Here is a 23,032-nt window from a genome sequence, read left to right as displayed (position 1 = left end):
AGAAAAAAAAACCTGAGAAAAATAAAATACATTATTACTTTTTTATCAGAACTTTAAATTTTCAGGATATTCAATACAAAAATGTAAAACTTCTTGGGAATATTTACATGAGTATCATGAAGTACATTATTTCATGGAACAAACAACAGTACATTTTATTTGTCTGGGGTACAACTCATCTGCTTGTATTCAACAATACAAAATACAGGGTTATTCAAAGTCACGATCCATATGGTGGTGTGGTAGCATGAAACATTAAAATCTGCCTAATGAGCAAAACACTCTTGGGTTAGCTCTTTAGCTCAGTTTGTAGGGCACTTATCTGGTGTGCAAGAGGTCTCAGTTTTGACTCTGACACACAAACAATAAATAAAACTGAAATTACTCCAGAACATTTGCTGCTCAATGTGGGGCCATTATCTTGATGTCTGATGATGGGACTTACTTGTGAGATAAGAAGAATGTGTTTTCTAAGTTATTTAAGAACAGTTAACTGTTTAGCTGAGTCATTCAGATGGCATATAGGATGTCTTGGGTTCAACTGTAAACTGAGGAAAACAAATTACACTACCCCCCCTCAAAAAAAAAAAAAAATCCAAGATGGCACCATCCTTCAATACCAAAGTAAGGTTTAAGAATGAAGAGAATGTGGTGGTTTAAGTTGTTAAAAAGTCTGAGAGCTTTCAGGTTCAATTCTGTTTGCTGGAAATACATAAAATGGGATTATCACAGAAGTACATGAAAAGTATGTTTGACATGTTGCCCATTGACAGCAAAACTTCGATTTAGTTCTATTCTTTGCAGTAAGTGGGAAACAAAAATAAAAATAAAGTATATATATATACAAATAATGTTACAGCTCACCATTTTCATGCATTCTCACATGGGTGTGACTGACAAATAAGCCTGTGATTCAATAACTTTATCAAAAACAATGTACATGGCTTACATATCAGAATGAACATTTAAGATTTAATTTTCATTGTTATGAACAAAATCCATGAATTTCATCATAGGGTACAGCTAAACGGATGTTATAATTGTAACCAGTAGGTTCATTGTATGATGATAAACAAATAGATGGAACACCCTTTGCTTGTTGATCAGCTGAGAAATCATACACACGGACAGTTCCTCGTTGCCTGGAATGCAGAGGAGACACTACTCAAAATTCAGTACATGTATAGTCATGAAAAATGTTCCACTTTATCTGCCTAACGTTCTTCTTTTGAATACAAACTTTTTACAAGACAATAAAAACAAAATGTTTGAGACTTAAAACAAGACAAGATTGACAAAACACATATATATGAAAACTTTATAACAGCAATATTATGCAGACTAGAATTTATTAAAAAACAAATTCTTTTTAAAGTATTAAAGAACTGATTTTTTTTCTGCTCTGGTGTTTAAATCAACTTCTAACTGAAGTATTTGAAAGCCTAAAAACATCATTGGACAATGTAGGACTATAACAAAAATGGCGGGTTTGGAATTCAGTGCAGTATTGTAGCTAACTCTATCCAGCATGATGGCATTATACATTCATATATAAAACTATCCTAAAATACACACCCTTCAAAACTAAAGTACAATAACAACTCAGTGCATTTTGGTGAATTTACAATTTATTACAAACTGAAAACCACTTTGTTTCGTAGCTGTTTACGATGTCATTATGCAATATGCCAGTAACTGTTGACCTGAAAGGCAGTTTTCGTATGCCAGCTTACTTTGTTGAAAGTCATTTTGCAGTAATATATGCTAGATATAAAAGTATATAATATACACTATTTATTTTACTCTATCTTTTTTAAATAAAGTTACTCTTTATTCCTTTAGGTATTATGTACTGTTTCAAAAAAACTCTAGTTAATTCATGAGACTGTGACCAGGTGAAAACCATGGAACATTCTATAGCTTGAAGTTAAAAATGGAGTTTTGTAAAGTGAATAGGATATACCTAAGTAATCACTTCTATGAAATAAATTAACATGCATGGGCACCAATAAAACTAATCTATTACCTTTACATAGCCTATAAAAGCTTGCAAAAACATTTGATGTATTTACATTATTTAGAGACGTGATTACGAATAGGTAACACTCAAAGTTTAGAAACGAGTGCAGGTTTAGGGCTAGGTAAAGGGCAGGTTTAGGGCTAGGGCTAAGGTTTCATACTTACTTATTAGAGAAATAATGTGAAAAAGAGCAAATTTAATAGATTACGTCATTATTCTTCCTATATGCATTACTACTAAATTAATTCAACAATGTTTAAAAATCTGGTCAGTTTGTGGCACTTTCTTATTAAAATTTTATTTAGAAAATGCATTTGAAAAATGAAAATTGGCAACGTTGTGCCTTCATTCAACTGTCCAGGTCATACTTAACAGTTTCCACGAAGTGCCGATGGTTGTTGTCATCTGATTTTAATCAGGAATTTCATCATCATTACTACTGTTTGAAACTGTGTCTAAAATAATTAGTTCAGATAAAAGAAACTTGAATTTGGAGCTTTGAAAGAATCACAACAAAAAAGGAACTGGATAAGACAACTGATTCTATCTACAATTTTGGTGAAAACTGCAACATTGAAGATGTTACAGATGACAACTGTGAAAACAAAAATGTCACATTTGAAAAACTCAATAATGATTATGTAAGTGTTCCCAATGGTCTTAGAAGATGTGATGACTTTGACACTAGTGTTCCATAATTTCTTCACCAAAAGTGGTTGTTTTTTTTGTGACAAAACTGTTTTGTTTGCCAAGTTACATGACCCTGGCGAGTGGGTTTTGCCATTAAATTTAACTGACCATGTGACCTCTTTGTACTTGTTTAAAGTCTTTATAGATTTTGTTATGATGAGAAACTCACTTGAAGTAAAGCTGTATCTCAGAAAGGCTGATATGAGTATAAAAACTTTTACTGCTAAGGAGAGAACAACGTTTTGACCTTCTTAGATCGAAACACTGTTTTCTGCTTTATTTTGGTAAAAGTGTTAATACCCATACCAGCCAATCCAAGCTACAGCTTTACAGATTTAATACTTTAAATTTCAATATAGTGTGTATGTCTTCACAAACCTTGGCAGTCTATCAGTTAACATTATAAGTCTTTTACACATAAAATGTCATACTTTTTAGCTATATTCTTCCTGCCATGGGTATCAAAACCCTATTTTTATTGTTTTAAGCCCTCTGTGATGGATTTACTATCATATATTTAATACTGATGTTTGTTTAAGTTAAGTACCTATACAGAAATGTACATAACTTACACTGTTAAATCTGTATGGCAAAATTCCCATCTATCCACTAATATAAACAATACAAGGGTGTATGTAAACATTAGTATATCGTCCATATTGTTGAACAAGCTGAAATTATGAGAAACTCTTCTCACACCTGCATATACAGCCAACATGATATACCAAGAGACACTACATATAACTGGTTTGCTCATGTTTGTGTACTATAAACCTTGGATGCTACAACTGTGATTGTTATAACACTTACCAATTGGAAACTTCAGATATTTGACCAGGAATGTTTACAGATTTCATACATTACAAATTATTTAACTTCAGTAGATTAACATTGAATATTAGTACGTTTACAAATGAAGAATAATTTAGAACATAAAAAAATACTGCATGTGATAGCAGAAGCGTTGTGTATGTGAAGGTGAGATAAGCTGTTGTAAATGACAAAAGTCTGAGAACCACTGCACTAAGGGTTCTAAGAAGGCCTGTAAATATATTTTCATATTTTTGACACACTTAACATTAATAATAACAGTATCTCTAAACAGAAGAAAATAAAAATCTTCCAGGAAGAACTGTAAGTATGAGAGTATAGTTAAACCTTACTATTACCATCATGTTTCATATTACTCCTAATATTTTGATCCAAAAGACAGTACCACAGTAACATACCTTCTATGTACCACAAGCTCTCCGTCTTCTGGTTCAGGACATTTTTCATCAGGTATATTTGCTGTCACCAGTGTTGTTTTTTCACATCTTAAGTATTTCACTGGATGTCTATAACAGTAATTAAAAAGGTTTGGTTTTCAGAAACAAATAATATAGAACTTCATCTGAAATGTTCATACAATTAAATGGTAAAGTTAAAATTTAGTAAGGTTACTCTCTTAAAAGAAGTATTGAAAGTTTATTACTAACCCATAATGTTGGATTTGAATAATACTACTGTACGTTTCAGAAATAAGTATCATGTCTTCTTTTACCAGTTATTGTTAAAATTTTTTCTCTCTTTGCTTTAATTGTAAAAACACTTGAATATAATAACAGTAAAGTGTTAGATGTTATGTAGTTATAGGAGTGGAATATTAATGAAATATCCAATATAAATTTCTTATTGAGGACAAATATCCTTAACTGGTCAACATTAATTTCATATTGAAAATAAATAATTTTTCTTGGTTTATTCCCAGTCAGTGTGGGTTTGAACAACAACAAAAAAAAACTTGAAAACTGCACTGCACTGATGGAGTTTTAAATATTATATGGTGAACCAATGGCATGTTATCAAAACAGTTTGAGCACCAATTAATAATACAACTAACTGTTACACACAATTCACTTGTTCCCTATAGGTATTTCAAAGCTGTAGTTATGTACAGATATTTTTAGTGTTCTTTTGGTTAAACATTGTAATGTTGTTATATATATATCTTAGCATTTATATTAACATTAGGTAAGTCTAATGACATTAAATACATTGAAAACAATAAAATCAGAGCTTTTACATTTTCCTACTGAAGTTAATAAAAGTAAACTGTCATACTAGAGAGTAAGGGTTTTTGGTTTTTTTTCTTATAGAAAACCACATCAAGCTAACTGCTGAGCCTACTGAGGGTAATCAAACCCCTGATTTTAGCATTGTAAGTCTGTTGACTTACCGCTGTACTAGCGAGGAAGCAGAGAATAAGGACAATATAGGTTGATAACAACATATGTAATAAAAAAATCCACATTTTTATTTCTGTTGTCAACCAGAACCTGATAAGTGAAGTTTATTTGATATTAGTCACATTCAGTTAATACACTAAAAGACATCTTATTTGGTGTAGTAGCTCACATGTTTAACAGAGTGATTTAAAAAAAAGCATTGAAACACTGTTTACATGAATCATTTTCTCACCTATTTCTCATTTCCCACAACTTAGCTTGTGTACGTAGATCCCACACACACACAAATCCATCTTCTCCTCCGGTAACCAGGCGATGTTCATCCATCTGGATCTGTGAAACACCTCGAGAGTGAGCACTGATGCTGACTTCAGCCCTAAGAGTTCTCATGTCAAACACTCTTGCCCTGTAATGACATAAATACCATACTTGCATATTTCTTTATGTATTATATGTTAAAATTTGAATACTTATTCGTGAAATAATTCTCATTAACCCTTTCTGGAATAAAAGGGTATCACTGACTTGGATGTTTATCCTTATCACATTGGTAATGCTTAATAAATATTCATAGAACTTAAAAGTTGAAAATATATGCTTTTGATTTTTAAATTTTGTTGAGTGTGTGAACCAATACAAAGAAACACCTTTATACCTAAATTAAAAATAATATAATAAATAATAATAATAAAATATATGATATAAAATTATATATTCAAACATCTAACACCACCCTCTACACTCCGACACTCAGTTACGCAACCCCTTTCAAACAGGTGGTCAGCTTCCAGTCAGTTACCTCTTCCTTTCTTTGTGAACCTGATGATGACCGAAGAAGGTCAAAACGTTGTTCGCTCCACTACGTAAAAAATTTTCTGAACCCAAATGAGCCGTTTTACATATATATGGGTGTGGGATTCCTCAAACACTTATATTCATACAGCTTAATTTACTATACCTATCATTTTTAGGTTGTGAAATTTCCAAAATTTTGTTTAGAGAAACTGTTTGGAAGAGGCATTAGAAATTATTTTTTTTGTATTAAAATTTCATTTTTTTATCACTCATCAGACAGTTACATTTTAGTCAGTTTCAACTTGTTTGATATTTCTTAATACATTTCTTTTGGCATTTGTTTCCTGATTGTAGCAGTCACTACTCCTGGTTATACAAAACACAGCAAAAACTGAAAGAAAATTGTTTGATGACCTATTAACCCCACACTTCAAAATGGTGTCAGGCATAATGTCATGCTTTTTTTTTGCTGGTAATATTCTTAGCCAAGATAAATTTATGCCTAATAAATCTGGAAGTTATTTTATTTGCATTTGTTGTTTGATTACATGAATAGTTTACTACCACACACTTACCACACACATTAAACTTAGCTACATTTGCCTCTGTCCTCATATCTTGTCATATAAAAAAAAATTTCTGTAGCTTTCAGGTGTAACTTAACATGAAAACTGCAAGAGCAAAATTAGTCTTAATAAACTATAAACAGTTCAAGTATCATTGCTGTGTTTATAAGTGATTTGAACTTCCCACCATACTCTACTGTTTACCATTGAACAGAAACTCCTGGTAGCCAACATTTTGAGAATCTACAAATGAGTGCTCACATTGCTCTATTTACATTACACTGTTGTTAAGAGTTACTAATACGTTCTAACCAACTATATTTAAATATTGAATATAGCTGTTTTCAATTAATTAGATTAATTAGGAATTATTCACACAACACATGACAAACATAAACCTACACTACACGATGAGTAGAAACATTCTAAAAACAAGTCTATAAATGTACTCTTTTATGTAGATGCATGGAAATAACTGTTGAAAAGTTTCTCATTTTTGTTTGTTAAATATTCTAAAGCAACAATTCTAAAATACTTTGAGCAAAACCAAAAGGTAGAAATAAAATTATAATTATATTTTTTACTTAAATTTTAAAGTTTAATATACCAGTATGTACTTCACACTTGAAAAGTACATACGTAATGATCATAATAGGGTTAGTCAATGTATCTAAGGACGACTGGTACGAGCATTAACAATTTCAGTAATAAAGCAGAGAACAACGTTTTAACCTGAAGATGACCTAAGAAGGTCAAAATGTTGTTCTCTGCTTTATTAGTGAAAGTGTCAATACCCATACCAGCCGTCCTGAGATACATTTTTACTTCAAGTGGGTTTCTCATCATCACAGGGTTAATTAATATACCAACAACATTTAGACACGATAAAATAAGTTTTATATTTAAATCTAGATAGTTTTTTCTTTCATCCTAAATACAAATCTAAAACATTTTAAATTTTGTTTGAAGTTCTGAATAAAAAAGAAAAATACTGTTAACTACTCAAAAAATCCTAATTACTAAATGCTTTATATACATATATTACTCTGAGAGTCCCTATAAGAACACCCTAGTTATTCAGTAACAATTAATAAATTGAACTAGAACAATTAGTTGACTGATACAAGAAAGAACACCATTTCTCTTTACCTTTTGTCCCTACATCCAGAAGCTATCAAATGAACAAGGGTATTGTGCAAGTCAAGACACAAAACAGCACTTGTGTGGCTAGCTAAATTTCCTATCAAGTGGCCACCAGTGAGAGAATATAAAGGAATCTGTGAAGGAAGATAAAATATGTTTATTGCAAAAACAGAAAAAAAAATTAAGACAAGCTGAGATAACTGTTCTTTATCTGGGTTAAGAACTTAAGAAAATGTGGGGGTGGAAGCTATCTTTGTTTCTTTGTTTTTGAAATTCGAGCAAAGCTACATGATGGTTATCTGCACTAGCCTTCCCTAATTTAGCAGTGTAAGAAAAGAGGGAAGGCAGCTAGTCAACACTACTCACTGCCAATTTTTGGGCTACTCTTTTACCAACAAATAGTGTGCTTGACCATCACATTATAACTCCCCCATGACTGAAAGGGTGAGTATGTTTGGTGTGGCGGGGATTCGAACCCTCAACTCTTGGATAATGAGTCAAGTGCCTTAACCACCTGGCTATGTCAGGCCATCTAATAGGACCAACCGTTCATTAATTAAACAAAGCTACACAGTTATTCATTCATAGTATAACATTTTAACCCACAACCCTTGGATTAAGAATGGAGTACCTTAACCACTGGGTCATGCTGGGGACTTTTAAAGGAATGTCATCACCATACAGTATTCCCAGGTGGTCACCCTCCCAAGTACTAACTGGACCTGACGTTGCTTAGAACTGGGTACTTTCAACGTGGTATGAATGATGACAAGAATGCTATGATAAATAACAAAAATTCTAACTTTCACACAATGTATTTATATTATTACAGTATTCATTATTATCTCATCACACGTGTTCTATAAGAGTTAAGAACATGCACTCACTTAACACCTGGAATACATTGTGCAATGGTTAGAGTGACTTCGTATTAAGATATTATTAACCCTTATAAAGCACACCCCCACTCCAATTATCAAAAAATTACACTTTTCAAATTTAGCCTAAATTGAAAGTTTAATTTTTTTTACATATATAATTCAGTTTTGTCTTAAAATATTTACCAGTTAACTTGTTTTAAATGACTAAAAAGAAAGTCTAGCTTGTTTTCATTCCATTTTTTCTGACTCCAACTCATTTCATCACCTTTACCTGAAGGAGAGTGGCAACTGGTGTAATATTGTAAGGCATAAGCAAAGGGGGACCTTGAAGACTTCCATTATGAGCATACCATAACACCAGTTGCAATGATAAACTCTCTAAGCCAACTTTGCTTCAAAAATATTTGGACTGCATTATCCTGAACCCTAAGAAATCATTTAGGCCATAAGTCTTCATCTGCTGACAACAAAACCATTTGTTGGATTACTGCTGATGCTGTGTGCACCTTTAATGAAGGTGCTGCATCCAAAATAAGAGTCTTTCGAGCAATGAAAATGATTGCAGGACCATAAGCAATAAAACACCCAGAGAAAATTTACTTTGAAAGGTTAAAGGACCATGAAGGGCTTTGCTTGAGAAAAGAAAGCAGGGCCAAGGAGGACTTCAAGAAAACTGCTATTAAAGAAGAAGCGGATTTTTATGTTTCAGGGGGATACCAGATGAGAATATTAAGTTAGGATGGCTCTTGGTGCCTACAATAGGATGGAGATATTTTAAAAGTGGTAAATGCATATACATTTACTAAAAGTTTACTGGCTTTTAAAGTACAGAAAAACTTTAGTGATTATATTTTTTCAAAATGTAATTTTCACTTGGGTCACCAATTTATTAGCATGATGACTTGACCACTAAAGCCAACAGGAGTGTGAAATTGAGTGCATTTGTTGATATTACAATCTACCATAGCTTAAACTTTTTAAATTAAAAAATCTTTACCAACTGTTTTGTTACGAGTCTAATTACCCCTGATCAAGGCATTAATTTAAATTAATTACCAATAAATCATCAATGGTGCACAAAATTTGCAAAGTTTATAATTCAAGCTATGAGGATGTTTACAAATAGTATGTTTTATTTCATGTGTTTTTATCATTCCTGTTATAGTGTTAAAACAGTTTATTTTATATATTTATTTATCCCTGCCACATTAATTACACATATGACAAAAAGTGTAATTTTGTTTTGTGATCAACTTGAAGGTTATACAAAGTTTTTAACAGTTTTTCTGCAGCATGTAAATATGTCCAGTTTTAAGAATCAGTGCTACACATTAACACATAGCATTCAAAGTAGCGGGTGCTTTCTGTTACCTGCTTTTAATACCCAGCTTGTAATGTCCTTCCACAGTGTTTCATGTGATAAACTAATTGACAGTCATTGACCACAGGCGTGTCTTTTGGGTCAAAGTTGAAACGTCATGGTTCAGAGTAGTCAGTGGGCATAACTCAAGAATGGCTCTTCATATCAGCCTTATGGTGGCTGATGGAGTAGAAACTTCAGATGAGTTTATGTATTATTGCAATAGCTGTAGACAATTGTTTCACTGCATTCCTACACAGAGAATGTTAGCATTCTCTCTGAAATATGTAAGACTTCTGTGTGTATTCCCCCCATGTTTTATGAATGTTGTGTTATGGGAAATCTAATTAATTATTTTTCTGTAAGGAAATGATGCCATCTGTGAACATAGTTAATGTTAATTTAGGTCAAAGATAACACACGTTCAATAAGAGCAACAATGGAAGGTTGTAAGGGTTGATAACCCCATTAGCATTCCTCTTGCTCCAAACTATTATCCCATAAAGTTTGGTCGAAATTTGCCCAGTGATCTAGGAGTAGTTAGATAACTGACAGACAGACACACAGATGTTTGTGCTTCATGTAATTATTCACCACTAAATGTATGTGGCTTACAAAATCAATTATGTTTAATCAATATTCTGCTAAAATTGATTTACAATTTATAAAAGTTTAGTTTAAAATGTTAACAACTTTATTTGTACCTAAAAAAACCCTTTATTTACATAATCTTCACATTGCTGTTCTACCATATTGTACAACATTTTAATGATCTTTTTAAAGTATCTAAAGAAATATTTTGGCAGTTTTAATCTTCATTATATAAAGTTTTACAGATTTATAAGAAGTATTTGCTTTCCACTTTAAGAGTTGAAAATGCTAATACGTATGTCCTTACAAAGATAATTAATTTTGCTGTATTATACACAAGGATGTAGCATGTATGATTTCAAACAAGTGTTATTATTTAATAACATGAGATTAAAAGACAACAACAGAACTTTGGGTTCATCAAGGCCATCCTATCCACTAAATTAAATACTAAAAAGCCAGCCCTTGTCATTCAAATATTTATCAAGCTTTCCTTTAAACTCCCTTGAATTAACTCCATCTACCATTTCTAAAAGTAACCCATTCCAAAGGCAAACCAACCTCTCAGAAAAATAAACTGTCTTAGCTACCCTGTCAAATTTATATTTGTATCCCCTATCTAACTTTTGTCACCATTAAATATAAAAAATATATTTTAACACTATCAATTCCCTTACACACCTCAATCAGATCCCTTCTAACCATTCTTTTTTTGTTGAAAACCACATTCAGAGGTCTTAACCTATCCTCATATGAAAACCTTTCCATCCTGAGTATCATCCTAGAAGCCCTCCTCTGAACTCTTTCCAGCAATTTAATGCCTTTGTAAGGTAAGAAGCACAAGACTGAACAAATTACTTTAGATGTTGCCTAATTAATGACCTATACAAGCAACTTTTCAGGTCAATTAACAATCACTTTTCATAACATTTAGCAATTGACTGTGATGCCAATCTTTCTGTGCAATTATATTTCTAGAAATAATATATATAGAGGATAGCTGCTACCATCCTTTCTACAGTCTACTGTTCTTGTTGTAGCACATCAAATCAAAACTGTGCTGTTCTTCTATGTACAGAGGTTACATTACATCAAAATGATTTTTAAAACTCACTTCATCTAGTCATGTTCTGTCTGACAACAGTGCATCTTAGCAAATAGCCCTATGGTATACTTTCCATTGCATTGTGAAAGGTTCTGTTGTGAGGCAGTCAGGATCAAAGCAGATCATCCTCCCCTGTTGTTTTCCATAACCTCGTGTAGGAGGATAACAGTTTTCCAGTGTCTGTTTCAGCAATCCAATTATGCAAAAAGCCACAGGTGCTATTAACCAGTGATTTTACCAGCATGTCTTCACATGAAATATTGTTATGTTGCACTATGTTGCCTGGAGCAATGGATGGATTTTTCCACTGACCTTTGTGTTACAGGATACAGAGCTTTGCTTATCACAAATGGTGTGTGACTTACTGCAGTTCTCTGATTCTGGTGCTCAAACTTCATCTTAATTCTTTTGTTTTCCAATATCTTTAAGTACACAGGATATCCCCATCTTGGAAATTGTAAATTCCTGATCTAAACATATATTTAACCTGAGAGCATGAATATCTTGTGCAGGAAAGGATTATTACACACTCTTCCCAAAAGTGATAAATCTTTGTTTGTATTACACTACCTGCAAAATGGTAAACAGTGAAAATGTAGATTTAATACACAGAATTTCACTGAAACTTTATATCAGGTCTGGTTGTCACATCTTTATAATTTGCTCCTTGTTGTGGTATATACTGTGTATGATTCCAGTCAGCATAAGAGAGTCCTGGTATAGGGTCAATGGACTCCTAGTGTGGTTAACATATCATTATGTACTCTTTACTTTCATCTGAAAGCCCTTCTTGATAATCCTACCTTTGGGACAGTTACTGCTGTTCCATATATAATCCAACTTTATTCAGCTTTTAATCATCTACTTGTTGTAATTTGTTGTTTGAGTAGTTTTTCATCAATCAAAAGGTGTTTTGGTTTAAAAAATCTTGAAGAAACTAAAATACAACCATATTTTTTAAGTTGATTTATCCCTCAAAAGTCTAATTTCCTTATTTTACTACTTTTACATTTTTCTATTTACTTATTGTAAAATTCTACCTGAAAGACATTTATGGCTGTTCTATCTGTAATTCCTGCCCCCAAGACTTCACCACAACTGTCCAGACACGTCACAGTTGATCCAATCAGATGGTGAAGAACATATGATATGCCTTCCATTGAACTACATCTGTGTGCTCTGATTACTGTGTCTGTAGCAACAGCAACCCCAACAGCTTCAGGGGTTGAGTGAGATAATAAACTAAGGTGACCAACCTAGAAAAATAAAAATTTCATAATTGTCTTTTAATGATTAAGGGTGAATACATATGATTAAAAATTAAGGTAATAAAATTACTCACCTAGTTAATAAATTATTATCTCTAAAAAAACAACAATAAAATAATGAGAATGAGGGGTATACCCTATCCACAAATAATCTTATTTGCTGTACGTGTTGAAGGAGTGGAAGGATTCAACACATACCGTGAAAAAGACAAGTACTGACAAAACAGCTGGGACAGTACAAGGATAAAACTGTAAATAAAATAAAATGAAATTATCATTCTGTAAGACTTAAAGAAATGAAGCTTTGTGTACAGTAACATAAAAAAAGCCCTGAGAACCAATAATTAGTATGGGTATGATATTTGAGACTTTCAACACTGTGACCACTCAAACCTGAGTTACAAAGAGCTAAGGAGCCAGAAACATGTTCAGCCAATGTCTCAATGGTAGAAACAGAATAAAAAGCATAACCTAGAGGAACTCTCTAAACTGCACGTAATGTCATTAAAAATAACAAGATACACTGTGCCTCAAAACTGATAATGGATTCATCATGTAGAAAACAAAATCTAATAATAAAGATGAAGATGGTTGATGAAGCACATTTGTAACATCATATATAATCTGTTGTCCTTCCATTTATGACTTTACTAAATATATAAATAAATTAGTGGTTGATGATATTATATCATTAGTAAATAAATATCATTGTAGCATTATCTTTAGATTTTACTGGAAATGAAATCAGTGTCTTCCAACACTTTTGAACCTTCTATATATATATACACACACACACACATTACATGGCCAAAAGTATGTGTACACCGCTTCTAATTAGTGGGTTTGGCTATTTCAGCCACACCCATTGTTAACAGGTGCATAAAATCAAGCATACAGCCATATAATTTCCAAAGACAAACATTGGCAGTAGAATGGGTCATGCTGAAGAGCTCAGTGACTTTCAACATGGCACTGTTATCGGATGCCATTTCTTGAACAAGTCAGTTCACCAAATTTCTGCCCTGCTAGAGCTGCTCCAGTCAACTTTAAGTGCTGTTATTGTGAAGTGAAAATGTCTAGGAGCAATAACAGCTCATGCATGAGGCAGTAGGCCACACATACTCACAGAAGGGAACTGCCGAGTACTGAAGCACATATCTTGTAAAAATCACCTGTCCACAGATGCAACACTCACTACTGAAAATTGTTTGTTGGGAGCTTCATGATATGGGTTTCCATGGCTGAGCAACTGCACACAAGCTTCAGATCATCATGTGCAATGTAAAACATTGGCTGGAGTGGTGTAAAGCACACTGCCCCTGGACTCAAGAGCAGTGGAAATGTGTTCTCTGGAGTGATGGATCACGCTTCACTATCTGGCAGTCTGACAAGTGAATCTGTGTTTGGCAGATGTCAGGAGAATGCCACCTGCCTGAATCCATAGTTCCAACTGTAAAGTTTTATGGAGGAGGAATAATGGTCTGGGGCTGTTTCTCATGGTTTGGACTAGACTCTTTACTTCCAGTGAAGGGAAATCTTAATGCTACAGCATACAATGATGTTATAGAGAATTGTGTGCTTCCAACTTTGTGGCAGCAGTTTGGGAAAGGCCCTTTTTTTTGTTTTAGCATTAAAAAGCCCCTGTGCACAAAGTGAGGTCTGTAAAGACATGATTTGCCGAGGTTTGTGTGGAAGTACTTGACTGACCTGCACAGAGCCCTGACCTCAGCCTCATCGAACACCTTTGAGATGACTTGGAATGCTGACTGCATGCCAGGCCTTCTCCTCTGACATCAATACTGGACCTCACTAATGCTCATGTGGCTGTATAGGAGGGTACGTGCGTGTACATACAACTCTTTTGTGTTTTGTCAACCATATAACTTTACTATCTTGCCTTTTAGAATAAGATACTTCAAGTGTCTGGAAATCATTTTTTGATTGCAGACACTAAATATTTGTACTTAATCAACATTATCTCCGTACAAATACTAATCCAAATTAACATTATGTCTGTACAAACACCAAATTGAATAAACATCATTTCTGTACAAATACTAAACTGAATAAACATCATGTCTGTACGTAACAGTGGGTAACTTTCTTCTTAAATACAGAGAAAAGTTAGTTCTTATTACAATATTCCTAAACAAATCAATACTAAACTGTAGGAACCTCACTTCATTGAAGTACATATTAAGGACCTCACTTCACTGAAGTACATATAGTGATACATTCACATTGAAATCCATTTACTTCTTATTTAGTAGAACTTATTTTGAGAGAGTGTGATTCATCTTATCCTCTCAAAGACCATACATCATAAGCTGCTTTGTATTTTAGTGCTATATATATCCTTTCCAGAAATCAAAGATTTACCTTTGTTTCATGTTGGAGAGTTAAAGATCTCTCTTCAAAGCCTGGACTGAAAACTTGTACTCTGCTGGAATTTGAAGCAGCAAAAATACCTCCTGTCTCTAACATTTTCACCACTGTCACAGGAGTTTGTGATGGCACCACTGTCTTGCAAGCAATGTCTGAGACTGGAGTATGAACTAAGCCTGTGTGTCGGCATAATAAAAACATATAACATTAGTTGTTTCATCTCTTTAGTACAGTTGTGCATAACTTCAATTAACAATTCTTATACAAGTAAACTTTGAAAGGAAAAGCTGAAACAGACCAGATTTTGATACTACTCCTCAGAAAAAGACTGGTTCTTGGATGCAAAAAGTTTTAATTCTCCATTCAATGATTAATAATAATACAATATGGCATGACTCATGAACCACAAGTGTGAAAATTACAGTAGCTGAAAACTAATATCTTGGATGGCAGAGTCTAGGTTTTAATCATACCTGGTTTCAGTTTCACTTCTTCCAAAACAAACAAAAAAAAATCATTCGTGATGATGAGAAACCCACTTGAAGTAAAAATGTATCTCAGGAAGGCTGGTATGGGTATTAACACTAATAACAAAGAGAACAACATTTCAACCTGAAGATGAACTAAGAAGGTTGAAACATTGTTCTCTGCTTCATTAGTAAATGTGTTAATACCCATACCAGCTGTCCTGAGATATAGAAATAAAAAAATCAGATGAAAAACTACAATTGTGGGCTATCTTAATAAACAAACAAACAGTACAATTCACCAAGGAGTCTAAAGAGAGTTTGTTTGACCTTTCTTATGATTTTTTGTATTTTATACAATAAAATCAAAAGTTTACTAGTATGTGAAAAGCTGTGAGGATTCATTTCATACTTTTGTTATGAATTATTCATAGGTATGTAAGAAAATAAAGTTTAATTGTTTTTTTTAAATTACATTTTTGTTTTCAGCATATAAAGCTTTATAATCACTGACAAGAGATGCTTGCTGAAAAATTTAAATTCTATGAAAGGGAGTTATTTTTTATAAAGGTGAAGTTTTTCAACAAAATATTCAGTAATAACAAGAATATTACAATCTGAACTCTTTACAAATACAGATTCAAATCCATTTAACACAATCTTTTTTAAGTTTTAGAATAAAGTTAATAATGAGTTATGATGAAACTATTGAAAGACTTGGTACAAAGAACTTTCACATTGACAGTAGTATAATGCATAATTTAAACTTTATATTTTATTATGACATATCTTAAAAAGAATCCTTGAGAATTTTGAATTTTCTCATTTTAACACAAGTATCACTGCAAAATATGATCACACCTTATAATATTTACAATCATGAAGCTGAGTGGTTTCTGAACACAAGAAGACTTAACACCCAAATAAGATTAAAGTAGACTTAAATACACAGTTATTGCTATTATTACTTACAAAGATACACAAATTTTAGTTTAAGCTATTTTATAAGTTGTAGTTTAAAAAATCTTACCTGAGTATTTAACATTAGGAGAATGTATTGAACAGTTAGAAAACCTTACCATGATCAAATCCTGCCACAACAAAGTCTTGGTTAACTGCAACACAAGTAACACTGCCCAAATCTCTAGAATATGAATCAGGATCAGAATCCAATATAGTTTGATAATCATCAATTCCATCTTCTCGCAGTCTCCACAGATTAAGCCTTCCTCCAAAATAGCTGTAGATGCAGTGTCAAATACCCACTTATTAACATGTCACACTTTTTTATTCTCACCAGAAAATAAATATGCTACATCATATGTTCATTAAAATATGAACTCCACAGAAAATTTGTTTATTTCTTCTTAAACCACTGAAACTTTATATCATTATAATTCAGAAGTCCACACAATTCTGCACGAAATGGAATATATCTAACTTTCTATGTCTAAAGAAGTCACAATGAATTATTTGTTTAATTTCAATAATTCTTAACTTATGTGACAAATATATTTTATCTTGTAAGCAGTAGTTATACAGGCACTTCAATAATAGGGTATATATACAACCATCAAATTTTGACCAAACCTTGTTATATTTTAGTGTAAAATATAAACTTACTCTCCCTTACTCTCCTTTTAAACTTCACAAGTTTTTATCTATTACTGTAAATTAGTTTTTAATCACCTAAAATAAATAGGACAGAAAAGAAGACAATCTGTTTACCCTGTAACAATGAAACCTGGACAAGAATAAGCAGAACAAAGAATGCCTGCTCGAGAATCCTCCAACTCGTACAGCCGACCACTTCTGTTCTATGATATAAAAATACACAATGATTACATTTCCTACTTATTTCACGTAACTGGAATATAACTTATTTGTAGCTATTCCAGCTACCCGTTTCTCTTTAAAATTTTCAACATTATAACTTTTCATAGTTTTTACACTTGTACATCTTATCTAGTAACAGTTTCATTGAATTATCTCTATTCCTAGCTCTGCAACTTTTCATGCAATCATTCAGAGTGCTCCACATTTATCACCACTCTCTACTTTCCAGAAATTAGTAAATAGTTTACATACTTTGGTACATTTTCATTCACAAGTCAAACATTTTCATGTATATGATTAAAAGATTAAAAGTTGCAAACCACCTACCTATCATCCTTGTATCATTGTAGTAAATAAATAAGACATGTAATAACATACAAATTGCTATTTTCTAATTGTTTTGTTGTTACTCCAAGTAATACTTGAGGGACAAAGAACACATTAGTATAGCAAAATTAATAATTATTAAATAAAAATATACAAGACTTTACTAGTTGGGAACCTTAGCAAATGTATAACTGATTTCACAATAAAAACAATCCATCTTGGGAATGTATTTAACTTCTTCACAACTTTGCTGTTATGTACTGCTAAGAGTCCTTTATGGAGATAAGATTTATGGATTTTTTTAACCCTTTTTAATTTATCATATAATAACCTAAATCAATTCAGGTATGTAAAAGATATCATGGTATTGTGCCTAATTTATTTATTATTTGATACTATACGGTGGACCAACTGTTTAATAATTATATGTTTATATTTTCATGATGAGGATTTCTTTCTTATTTTATCAAATTTAAATCTAAAATATTATCTCAAAAACTCAATAAACCTTATACATGCATCACCATTAAAAAAGGCCTGACAATATTTTATTTGTCAACTCATGCTGTACTAATGAGCCTTGAATAGGCAATATTGCAGTCCATAACAAAGGGTAAAACCAATCATAGAATACATTAGTCCCTGTATGTCACAGTGGATATTTTCAGTTTTACTCCTGGAATACTGGTGTGAAAAAAAAAAGCCTTCTGGTTTGAACCCAATTGGCAAGATTCATTCTTGGCATACCGTATAGGTAAATGTTGTTGATTTATACATAAAATGATTATTCTACACTATGTATGTGTACAATAGATTACACTGTACATCTGGAGATATGGATGTAATCTGTTGCAGCAGAATTTTAAAATATGCCAATGAAGCATTACAAGTAGTTTTACAATTTCCTTTAGATTTTCTTATCTTCATATTCAGTATAATTTAAAATAGGCAAATCAATTTAAAAAAAAACTTCCAAAATATCTTATACTTGAACATCATGTTAAAACACAAAGTTTTCCAACTTGTCACTATTATCAAAAATATATTTTTCATCACACATTTTCAATTTAATCATGGCATCTTTTACAATAGTTTTTTTTTCACACATAAAGTTTCTATATTATATAGATATAGTAAAGTTTTCATAGTCCTTGAGTTGTACACTAATAACAATTTAGTTTTATTTTATGATAATCTTCACTCCTTGTCAATTTCACACACCTCAAAAATAATGTTTCAAATAAGCATAACTTTCAACCTTCTGTCATTGAATATACATTTAAAGTATGTTTTTCAGATATTTTTTTCCATTATTACAACTGGTTCTTAAAATGTATTTTAAATATACATTCACAATATTTCAGTTTTAATCAAGTTCAAGTTTATTATATTAGGACTAAGATTTCTATTAGTAAAATACACGTACTAATAATCAAAATGCAATAAAAATGATAAAATTGTCCTAAAATGTATGTGGAAGTCATTTGCTTCTTACCTTCCAGTTTTGTCGAAGTGTTTGCTCTCTTACAATGGTATCCCTCAGAAAACCTTTCCAATTCTGTACAGAATGAACTGGAGCTGTAGTTTTATTTCCATATCCAGAATAATGATACAACCTATACCAGAGGAGATCATCTTCAGCAATACTCCGCCAACTCTTGCTGACCTACAAAGAGACAAGAATTACCAGAAAAATAATACAACCTATACCAAAGATCAACTTCAGTAATTCTCAACCAACTTCTCACCAACAAAGAGACAAGACTTATCAGAAAAATAGAACCTACCTGTTTTACAATCAAGTATAGATTATATTAAATTATTATTAAACTGAAAATGGAAATAAAATGCTAACAAAACAGTCAACATTCAAAAGTATATGGGAAAACCATAATACAGAAAATGATAAAAACTACAAGTTACAAGAAAAAACATTAGTGGGAATCCTCAATAGCTACAGAACTTGAAATTCTTTTAGACAGGATGAGAGAAATTAATCTATTTCCTATTTAGTAGCTATATTTTTGTTTGCCAGCACAGATGGAGTAAAGGTACTTGTTTTAGCATGACTTTCATGTACCCTATATGTTTTACTGGTTATTTGATTACTGAATTCCATAGGTATAAGTACACAATGAATCCACAATTATTTCATAAAGAGCTAGGTCACAAAGCTCACCATTTTGTAACAACTACAACAATATTTATGCAAGCCCTTGTTTTAAAGTACCTTCACAGATACACTTCACCGACAGTATGTTAAGTATTTTCAACTGTTGTTCAGACTGTAAAGTTGTCTAAATTTGAGGAACATGACAGCTTACCTGAGCACACGAACATAAATCTTCAATTCCCAAGCACTGGAAAATTTTGATAGCAACTTCCTTCGGTAAGGTAATGTCAAAAAATGGAATATCGTTGATATCATTCTGAAAAATAAAACAAAAATATTATTTATAAATACTAATAAAATGAGTTACAACAGGTTAGTTTTTTATCTTTTCATACAGCACTATATGCACTGTATCTCAAGAACACAGACTTTCATTTGTAAGTGATATTTCAACTTGTCTTTCAAACAGAATATCATGTAAGCTTCCTACAGACACAGTACAATATAATAAAAGTTTAAACTATGTATTTCATTCAACAGCTATGACTTCTAAATGCAAAACTTTTCTATGACTGAGTTTTAAAATCCTTTTGTAATCATTAACCAATTAAAAATATAATAAAAGTTTAAACTACGTATTTCATTCAATAGCTATGACTTCTAAATGCAAAACTTTTCTATGACTGAGTTTTAAAATCAGTTTGTAATCATTAACCAATTAAAAATATAATAAAAGTTTAAACTACGTATTTCATTCAATAGCTATGACTTCTAAATGCAAAACTTTTCTATGACTGAGTTTTAAAATCAGTTTGTAATCATTAACCAATTAAAAAGTTGTGTTTCAGTGAACTGAATTTATGTTTACCTCAATTTTTACATATCTTTGTACACAAACTTTTATTACAGCAGGTTACATACTGAAGATGCAGATTAAAAGCTTTATCAGCTTATTTTATTACATTTTTATTTCACAGTTCTTCCAGTAAAATTAAAAATAATAAACAAAAATAAATCTAATAAAGGCAAAAAAACCAAACAAAAACAACTACTTGAACTCAAATAAAAATAAACAATAACACTTAATAACAACTAGTGGCCTGATGGTCCACTGAGGTTGTCCCATTCACTTCAACTAATTTATCCTTATTAAAAAATATTAAATTTGTATTTTGACTTGCTAACATCTTAAAATATTATTTATCTTTATATTTCCTCTGTTAAAATCAATGACATGCCTTTTCACAGTGCATGTAAATTGTATATAAAAATGATTCTAAATATTTTAATATTTATCATTATAGCTTTAATAATAATGCTTATTTCACTATATTGTAGTGTACTGAGATATCATACTGAGTTATAACAGATATTACAAGTTTACAGTAAATCATAAAACAGAAACTATTTAATGAATTTAACCACTTCTATTAGTTTAAGTTGCCAACAACATGTGATGGTATGCCACACATTCTCAAACAACCAGAAGAACTAACAGACAGTTAAAAGACATTTCCTTCACAATGAGGAAGTTACTTAAAAGCAAGAACTCAACATATAATTTTATTCTAAGGTGGTACATACCAAATCATGAATTAAAACATCAATCAGATGATCCTTCCCGAAACCATCCTTCCTAGCTTTTTTGGGTACATCATATGTTATAACAGGAAGTACAGATCTTTTCTTAACAGTAGACTGATCATAAATAGTTTTGTACCATTTTTCAATACTCTCATAAACATTCTTGTTTATATTATTTTCCTTGGATCGAAATAGCTTGCTGTTGCAGGGAACGTTACCTTCAAGCAGCTGTTCTGTTATATAAAATGCCCAAGGCTTCTTGTTACTAAATTTTTCAATGTAATTGTTATCTAACATAGGTCTTGTTGATAAATTATGTTTCTCAGAATTTTGATTAGAAACTGGATCTTTCATTGTTTTTGAATCAAAACCTAAATTTAAAGCCTGAAATGATGCATCACTGTCACCATCAGACCTGTTTGTACCAGCTTTGCTACCTTCTGTTGCTACAAAAGTGTTTTTGAGTGGATCTAAGTAAATCTCAATGTTTTTTACATCTTTTTCTGGTTCTTTATCATTAACAATGGCACTAGTTGATCCACTGCTTTCACTAATTCTATTGGGATTTGTACATTTTGCAACTGGCTTTAGTTCTTGAAGCCACTGTTTACGAAATTCATTAAGATCACTCATTATGATGCTTGAAAATATGAAAACACTGTTATAGGAAAGTTATGTAACACTTATTAATTTAAGCATTCAAATACTTCACAAATAACAATCCTACTCATGTCAATCTTTACTGAAAAATTACCTGTAATTTTAAGCTTTAATTAATTGCTAAATATAGCTTTGTATTTCAACAGCCACAGTTAAAATCTGACTGATCAAAAGGAAAAAGAAAGTAGGTTGTTTGACTTTGACAAGGTCCAAAGATCAAATGTTTTAAGACCTAAGAACTTTCAATGACATGAAACATTCTGGTAGAAACGTATATTAAAAAGCAAACAAGATGATTATTGTCAATGACGAAATACTTGGAAAAATCCTCCATATTCATTTATACATACACCGACTGCTAAATCTCAACTCGCCCATCGTAAATGAGGCTAAACGTGTTCAGACTGACAACAGGCTATTGAACCTTATTATATTCCATTACTCCGGTTGAATAGATTATTCAAGTTGAGAATTTAGTTCATTTTCGTCTCGTTACCTATAAAATAAGGAATAAGAAAGATAAAACGTGGATAGAGAATATAATTTCATAGCACAACTTGTAAACAAATCATATAGCTATACAGCGCCACCTCGTAGGTAAATAAAAGCACTTCAATAGACCATTAAAAATTAATAAATTATGTTCTTTAGTTAGTGGAATTAGGTACACCCTTGTGCAAGTTAATTGAAACAAGACGGAAAATTACGATTTTTTCAATATTTTTCGTTTTATTTCTGAGAATCCAAAAATTACTCATAAATTAAAACATGATATGATCGCCTTTATTTTTCAGAAGATCATTAATCCGCTTTGACATCGAGTCCACGAGTTGACTGCAATCTTTACTAATTTTTGGATCGCGGTATCACACCTCAATTATGGCCTCAATTAGCTTATCTTTCGTAGTATAGTCTTTTCCCCAAAGTCTTTCTTTACAAATCGCCCAAAGATTTTCAATAGGATTTAAGTCTGGAGAGTTTCCAGCCAGTCGCACCTTTATTCGCGTTGTAGT

At 31.8% G+C, this 23,032-nt stretch overlaps 1 protein-coding gene across 1 annotated transcript; it reads right to left on the bottom strand.

Annotated features, from left to right (window-relative positions):
• Positions 1–129: 129 nt before the first annotated feature.
• On the bottom strand, positions 130–22,626 carry LOC143222459 (F-box/WD repeat-containing protein 8-like). Its single transcript, XM_076449012.1, has 11 exons — positions 21,360–22,626; positions 19,987–20,091; positions 19,158–19,328; positions 17,228–17,316; positions 16,579–16,739; positions 15,027–15,208; positions 12,420–12,635; positions 7,449–7,576; positions 5,171–5,344; positions 3,940–4,047; positions 130–1,142 (listed from the first exon to the last, which is right to left on the bottom strand). Exons 1-11 carry the CDS (start codon positions 21,990–21,992, stop codon positions 986–988), a joined length of 2,124 nt encoding a protein of 707 aa, XP_076305127.1. The 5' UTR covers positions 21,993–22,626; the 3' UTR covers positions 130–985.
• Positions 22,627–23,032: the final 406 nt, after the last annotated feature.

This window comes from Tachypleus tridentatus, chromosome 8 (assembly GCF_004210375.1).
Source record: "Tachypleus tridentatus isolate NWPU-2018 chromosome 8, ASM421037v1, whole genome shotgun sequence".
NCBI classification, from domain to species: domain Eukaryota; kingdom Metazoa; phylum Arthropoda; class Merostomata; order Xiphosura; family Limulidae; genus Tachypleus; species Tachypleus tridentatus.
The sequence above is the reverse complement of the archived record's forward strand: the minus strand, read 5'-3'. Positions and strand labels throughout refer to the sequence as shown.